This window comes from Cyprinodon variegatus, unplaced genomic scaffold, assembly GCF_000732505.1.
Source record: "Cyprinodon variegatus isolate N-32 unplaced genomic scaffold, C_variegatus-1.0 Scaffold1661, whole genome shotgun sequence".
NCBI lineage: Eukaryota > Metazoa > Chordata > Actinopteri > Cyprinodontiformes > Cyprinodontidae > Cyprinodon > Cyprinodon variegatus.
Window position 1 is genome coordinate 77,771 of NW_015152114.1, and position 8,333 is coordinate 86,103.

General features: G+C 37.0%; 1 protein-coding gene across 1 annotated transcript; it reads right to left on the reverse strand.

Annotated features, from left to right (window-relative positions):
- Positions 1-2,871: 2,871 nt before the first annotated feature.
- LOC107104236 (gonadotropin subunit beta-2-like) lies at positions 2,872-7,716 on the reverse strand. Its single transcript, XM_015404196.1, has 4 exons — positions 7,630-7,716; positions 7,310-7,398; positions 3,724-3,845; positions 2,872-3,105 (listed from the first exon to the last, which is right to left on the reverse strand). Exons 2-4 carry the CDS (start codon positions 7,395-7,397, stop codon positions 2,872-2,874), a joined length of 444 nt encoding a protein of 147 aa, XP_015259682.1. The 5' UTR covers position 7,398; positions 7,630-7,716.
- Positions 7,717-8,333: the final 617 nt, after the last annotated feature.

Here is an 8,333-nt window from a genome sequence, read left to right on the forward strand (position 1 = left end):
TGGTGACACTGTTGGACCAGTCCCTTTTCTCTTTAAATCTGTAGCAATCTCTCTTGTTTTATTCACAATCGGGATGGAATGATTGTTTCTACACCATGCAATGAATCAAGCCACTAGCTCTCTATACTCAGCTATTGTCCATCTCAGATACACCCAACAACTGCAGTTATATGATAATTTCTGCAAATTACAGTAGTCTGTTCTCTACTGGAAGTCTTAGATGTTAGGAATGAGAAAGGGGTAAGAGTACAGTCCCTTGTGCTACTGTGCAGCAGACTAGACACCAGGTGATAACTAAAGCCTCCATTTGAGTTTTCTGCATTTTTGGACAAAGCAAATCTTGCTGATTTTTGGTTAAATGATTTGGGGTAATCAAAGAACATTCTGAGTAGGGCTGCAACAACGAATCGATAAAATCGATAAAAATCGACTTTTAAAAGCACTGGCAACGAATTTCATCATCGATTAGTTGTGTCGCGCGATTAATGCGTCATCCGCCGCCGCCGTCATCACATCCACTTGACTGAAACGGGGGAAGAAAAAAAAAAATACAGAGAGAGTCAGCGCCGCAGGTACAGTGTTGCCAACTCAGCGACATTTCAGACCCCTCCAGCGACTATTTTTCAAAAAAGCGACTAGCGACAAATCTGGCGACTTTTTACGGTGTCACTGTGGGGCGCCTCCCCCATCCCAACCCCGTTTTCCCGCTTCCACAGTAGTCCCTCTCAGCGCTGCAGTCAGAGCCGCAGGACTGCATGCGCCAGGATTGACGGCGCAAATTGATCACAATAATTAAAATAGCCTGCGCTTTGTAAAGTGAAAAAAGTCGTAACATGCAACTTTTGTCAAAACAAATTAACATGGCACGGAACTACCATGTTTGTTTCGTTTTAAAGTGGGGAAACGTAACGTTAGTTTCTCATGAAGCTCATCTGATGCTTTCCTTACCTTGTTAGTAGGTTACAGACAGTGCTAAGGTTGGCTTCTTATTTTACTTTTAATTTCATGTGAATTAGCTTAAGCAGCATTTATATTTACTTTATAAATAAATTAACTTGCAAATTATGAGGGCAAGGCTTTTAAAGTTTAAATCTTCTGGCAAAGATAAAGTAAAGAAGATCCTGCAATTTATGGAAGTAAAGCAGAATAAAATCCAGCAAGATCAGTAATATGTCAATTAATTATATGCCACATTCCCATGTAAATATCTGTCTTTGGAGGATGTGTTTTTTAGCACCCCTAGTTCTCTAATTTTTATTCCAAATACAATTTATAATTTGAATCACAGGGCTATTTTTATCTCTATGGTTCAGTATTTTCTCAAGTAGCAACTTTAACTGCTATACTTTCCTGTCTTAAAAGGCAGAACTCTTCTAGTCTAAAAAAACTCATTTGTTGAAATGGGGGGGCCTATTGTTTGAACCCCTTAGGGGCTTTAAAAACAAAAATGTCTTTTTTTGCACTTTATAAAACAAAGTACCCTACATTTTGTGGATGTACAGCCACATTTCTCATGTAAGTTTGTGTAGTTTTAACACAAACATTTATTTTTCATATTGCACCAGTACAGTTAATGAGCAACCTGTACTTGTGTGCTTGTTTGTTCTGTCTAAAATGTTTATTTTGAAATAAAAAGGTTAATATAAAAAATATTTTTTGTCCGATTCATCGATTAATCGAAAAAATAATCGGCCGATTCATCGATTTTTAAAATAATCGTTAGTTGCAGCCCTAATTCTGATAAGCACCCACTGTCCTGCATGTTTTAGGTGTTTCCACGCATGTGGATCTTCACACCTAGGGTAAATCAATTGATAATTACCAGGAAACACTCTATAGCAGGTATATAAGAGCATTTTTTATACTACACATCAATGGTGATCAGCAAACAGCAGGGGGTGTTCATAGATGCTTGTTTGCTAATTTAACTGGATCCATAGGACTCTCTTGAGGACCTTCATGATGGGGAATGTCAGGGCAACGGGTCTATAGCAGTTAAGGATTCGCAGTTGGGCCCTCATCTGGTTCAGTCTCTCTGGCTGCCTATTCACCTGACTGCTAGCGAGAGAAACGGGAGGCCAAAGCGATCAGGGCTGTCTTCTGATTTAGTTGATAACAGACAGAGCAGCAGAGGGGTTAGTGAATGAAGTTAAATAAAAAAAGATTCTAGGTGTAACAGGGACGCTTCTGGTCAAAGGAGGATGGCCATTAATAGAGGATGCAAGAAAAAGGAAAAAGAAAAGCTTAACAGGACGAACCTTTGCTTTCATCATCAAAATAAGTGTTTCTGGTTATTTTTGAATGAACAACTACTTTGGACATGGTTTGACATTCGGTTAAACAAGCACCTTATTCATCTGCTCTTGTAATAGAATGTAATATTGCTTTACAACTCAAGATCTGGATATCGTGCTGTAACTGAAACTAAAGAAGGCTTCCTTCACCCCTCTCTTAAACCACCTGTTCTCTCTGTCCAAAATCCGAACATTTTGGTGATCAAAGGTGTGTTCTTTGTTAGACTTAGGGTGCACAGTTACATCTTGGCTAAACTAACTGGCTCTCCTGTGCTGCACCATGACTTTGTATAGCTGTTGTTTGACTTCTCCAGTCCTTCTACCAGTCCTTACCTTATATTGAGTTGAAAATTTTTTTGTCTGAGCATGTTGGGTTTTTTTTTTTTCAAAATTCACTAGTATTTTATATTCAGTCCTGTTCATTTTTATTTGGAAGGGAAACATTCAAATTTGCACATTTCTTTTTTTATTTTCTTTATTTGAAGATAAGAAACACAATTATCTCCTGGGATGCATTACTTTTTTCAGGGTATACAAACAACAGAATCATGATTAGGATTAAATATATTACAAAATGTTAATAGTAAAATGGGATTTCTTTCATGCAGAAGTCAGGCTGAAGGCTCTCAAAGGTGCAGTCAGATGTCGCCATGGCACAGCCGCCACAGCGGCAACTCAAAGCAACTGGGTAGGTGACAACTGGATCAACTCCAGGCAAACAGTCAGGAAATTCGAATCTCTTGTAGTACAGATCCCCATATGTGCACACATGCTGGGACACTTTGTTATACACAACCTTCATGTTGAGATCCTAAAAAAAAAAAAAAAAGTGAAAACAGATAGGTTCCTACATTACATTAAGACTTTCAAATATGGCCAAATTCAATAATAAAAAGATCAAAGTATCAGTTCTAATCAGAAGCCAAATTCCACAGAATTTATCTAAATCTCTTCCAATGGATACAAGGGATATAATAAATATAAAATGGTTAAAATAAGTATTAAACACGCCACCATTAATTTCAGTAAATATATTTCTAAAGGCATTATTGACATGACATTTTCACCAGATGTAGATGTAACAATCCATGCTATCCACACATAGAGAGCAATCATACCATAAATGTCCAGGAATGAAGTTATGTGTAATTAAAATGACACAGGGGAAAAGTATTGAACACACTTACTGAAATGTGCTTAATATTTTGTACAAATTGAAAAATAAATAACATTTTTCTACTGACATCATCTTTTAGTTTACTGACTTTTGTGTTACACCCAGTGCCAGAATTTACCCTTGGGGGGGGGTAAGTTGGTAACCATTCAAAAACCTACTAGCCGACCACAATTGCTCCTGAAAGCAACACATTTTCATGCTTCAATGTCTTTGATTTCATTTCGACTTTCATCTTTAGATGTTGTTACCCACCCTGGTTGTACAGTACCCGCTGCAGATGGTTGTTTCCACTCTGTGACAGCCAGAACAGCCCCTCTTCTCTAGAGATATTGTCTGATTGACGGTCTGACAGCCAGGGAGCTGAAAAGCTGCTGCTAATGGTAGAAAAAAAAGGCAGATTATTTATTCTTTACAGTTTCCTGTTTGTGTCTTATTTCTTTTTGCACTAGAGAGCACATGTTTGAACAGCTACTACTGTTGACACATTGTGGCATGACTTGCCTTACATTCAGTTAATAATTTTTTGTTTACTTCTTTCATGCGTACTTTTTTGAGCATTTCTCTGAATGTATGTGGACTTGTGTGCTCTTCAGTGATGTGGCTCCTCTCTTTTAAGAGGCTCTTCTCCTTTCCTTGGCCTGTTCAGCCAGGCCAACAATTCCTCCTAACAACCCCCCTTTCAGAGACATAGACCAGTATCTGGTATTGCAGACTGACAAAGAATGCTAACAACGGCCATTCCTAACATTCCAAAGGGGTGGACCCATTAGTCCAGTTACATTTGCATGTTTTCTAAGCCAAAACAAGGCTTTGTTGGGCTACTGTATAAAACCTGGAACTCAACAGTATTTCTGATATTTTGAATTGAAAAAGCTTCCTGGATGGGAAGATAATCGTTTTTAAACCTGGAAAAAAAGTCCAGTGGAATGATTTTTAAATTTGTAATGACTTTCCTTGATCCATTACTACTTCTAGATGTGCTTGAAGTGTTTGAAGTACTTTTTGAGCTCTATTTTTCTGAAGGTTTCTGAAGGGCTTAGAAATATAACTAGACACAACTAGGGTTTCAGTGAGTTTCACAGAATACATGTGCATATATGGTTAACATTATAGCATTGAACGTTTAAGTTTTGTTAAGCTTGTTTTTAAGTTTATAAAAATGTATGTCCTATCTAATCTTTCAAATGGATATTGTGATTATTTTCTTTGACACAATTCAAGTAAAATCTAACACTTTTATGAAAAAAATACATGTTAACTGCAAGAAGGTGTACACACCTAAAATTATACTTGGTTGTAGCACCTTTTGATTCATTTTCACCCATCTTCAGTTCACATCTAACATCTATCATAGTGAATCTGAGCCAGAAATTGAAAGCAGCACTATTATTTCAGAGTCGTGCTCCCTACAAGAACTTCTAAAAATAGCAGTTTTATAAACTGACTGTCTTCCATAAGCCACACACTCTACACCAGCAGGGCTGTCACTTTCCAAGCAACTGAAACATTTTTATCACAAACAGAAGTGCAAAAAGGTGGGCCGTATTGTACAATATGATTCTACAATATTAAACCTACAGTGTGTAATAATTTTGGGGATTTACTGACAGAAATGTAATATACATAAGTAGTATGTTATTTGTTATAACTTACTTATACTGAAGGTATCAACCTTTTTGTTTGCTTTTTGTTTCTAATGGTTTCGCATTAATAGTAGAAGACATCTTTGTGCTACCGCAGCGCAGAGCTGACAAACTAGTGGCTGTAGAGATTGTAAATCTGACCTGGGCAATTTAAATCTATATCTATGCTTTGTTTTTTTATTATCTATGTAAACCACTTTTTACTGCTTGGTCCATGTTTGTTGACCCAAAAAAGGGAGGTGAATTACTCAGAACACCAGAGGGAAGGTGTGCAAATCAGTGCAAGAACAGCGGCTGAGAGAGCTCCATCCGGGATGAAGCAGCCAGCTGTCCCCCCCTCTGGAACCAAAGAACCACAGCAGTAGCTTAGGAAGAAAGCAGAGGAGCACAGTGGGGGATCGAAGAAGCCTGCCGGGGAAACTGAGCACTGAAGGCAGGGGAGAGGCTACCACTGACCAAGGCTAGCTATAGAAGCTAACTACCAAGGCTCCAAATAGCACAACTGTACATAAGATAGGTTGCCAGGAAAACAGGGCTCTAAAGGCAGAGGAGATGGGCTGTAGCTGACCATGAGGAGGACTGTGGTACCTCGAAGAAGCCCGAAGGCAAACAAAGCAAGAAGAGGCAGCAGCAGGCCGAGGCTACCCTGTAGAGGCTAACTGCTTTAGGAGCATGCAGAGCATGAGGCTCTGTCTGCACTGGAGTCAGAAAGACGAACACTCCTTCTTGGACTAAATTAAAACGGCTTTTTTAAAAGCCCCTCACAAACCTCTTAAGAGCATTCTTTATCCTTTGTCAAAATGATTTTCTCTATCTTCCATTTTGTTTAAATACAGCTCATGTCTGCTACCTATTTCACTAAAACAGTGCTCAGTTCATGATACTTTCTCTTCTCCTAATTATTATATTTAATAAAACAATGATAGGCCTAATGTGCATGAGACAACCGTGTTGAAGAATTTATGTATTTGATGCTTGAATTGTTGATCAGCAGATGCTGATTTTGGTGATCAATTCCCCAAATTCCCAAACCTGTGCTCCTCTAATGAAAACCAGATGTCTGACTGAAAATTACCTTAATCACAACAATTAATATAAAAAAAATAATTATATTCCCTCTCAAAAGGTATGTTGGCTTCTCCATGTTTTATAGTAGCACGCTGTAAGGTCACAATGATAACACATCTGCATTAATTTTTCATCCTTATTTTTGTTTGAGTTCTCACCATGCAGTAAATGCCTTTGCCTTTTTCGCAGGCTCTCTCATGCTATAAACCTCTAAAATAAATCGCTGTTCTATAATCCCCTAAGGGATTGCAGTAGAAGGCAAGTGGCTATTAATGCCCATAGCCTTACCTTGGGCTGCCCTAAATCTGTTTATCTTTATCTTTCAGCGATCAGTGGCACAGAAAGTTTTAAGGGTGGTTTACAAGCAGACCCAATCGAGGAAGATGACAGACCACTAAGTCATCTCATTAACACTTAGATTACCATTACAGGGACTTAGAGGACAATATATTAAGGTTTAAATTATACTTTATGTTGAGCTTGTGGTAGTGTTTTCCTGACATTTATTTATAGAGAGTCTATAAAAAAAAAAACACATTATGTTATTGTATTAAGGTACAGACGGAAAAAGAAAATGCTAATTATTGTTTTTACATCCCTTAAATGAGGGTTAAATTTGAGAGTTAACCCTAACACATACACAAGTAAATAAACAAATATGTTTATGAGAGAAAAATAATCCTAAACCCCAGATCTACATATGACAGAATATCGACTCGAAGATTTCTCTTCACAGGCGAGAGATGTGGAAATCTTTTTGGAAGGTAAGTATGAGGATGATAGAATTGCATCAAAGGAGGAGTTAAGAACAGAAGTAAAACAGTAATTGTGTGTTGAAAGTGTGGCAGTTTAAGGGAATACACACTAATGTCAGCAGGCTTATCTGTTTTTTGGTTAATTTTCCAAATTCTGCTTTATCCCATATGGGATACAATTGTCATGACTCCTACTGAGACAAACTTCTTAAGTTACGTTATTTTTTCCTAACATTTATCTAAAACTTATTCATGGGTTTGATCATTTATAGTACAATAGGTTGTTGCAGTTATTATTATTATTATTATTATTATTATTATTATTATTATTATTATTATTATTATTATTATTATGATTATTATTATTATTACCTGCTGGGGGCAGGCACCAAATGATTGAAGAGGTGCCAAGGAAAAAACACATCATCAGAGAGAACCCCTGTTTTTCTTGAGCCATCATTCTAAATATAAAAACAAAACAAGGTCATTCATATTTTCAACAGTTACGTGTGGGTAAAATATAATTTTTCACATAATTTCTGACCCTTTATCTTCTGCAATAAAAAGAAGTGATCATGTGGTTATGAAAAGTCAAGACCTTTTCACAAAAAATAAACCTCCTGTTTTTTTTTTTTCGTTTTTTTTCTTTATTTTGTGAAACAGATTTCAATTAAGCACAAGCTCAGACCTACCTCTCAGGTGTGTCCACTGCAGTGTGATGGGGCAACCACTTCTGCTTGGTCTTTATACAGCAGAGATTAGCTGCTTGGATCAACCCTGATTTCCTGCTCTTGGTTCAAGGATGGAACATTGTTTAAATCTTTATTTATCCCAGGATCAACCCCTCACTGAATCATTTGATCAGCTCAGGTGTCAGGATTAAGACTGGGGCCTTGTTCAAGGTCACGGTTGTTGGAGCAAAGGAATATTTAAAAAACACACAATGGTTTGACTTATTGACATAACACTTAATTCAGAAACAAATTGGAATGTAATTAAAAACTCATATCAATGTTCTCATTGTTGGCTCTAGTGTAGTGCGGTCAAACTCAAATACACAGTGGGCCAAAAAAAAAAATAGAATAGAACAGAATATACCTGTCTTGTCCCACAATGAGGCAATTCTGGTGTTTACATCAGCAAAAAGATTAAAGAAAAAATGGTCACACAAATGTGGACCTTAGAAAAATGTATAGTAATAAATAGTGAAGAGTTAAAAGATAAACCATTAAATACTGTAAATGGTTTTAATAATATAAAACTGTAATAACCAATATACACCTATGGACATTTTTACTGTAATAGATATTTGAAAACAGCAGCAACATCAGAGATGTGCAAAATGACAGTAGCATATTATTTAACTAACTAAGGTAGAAACTGTGCATAATCAGCA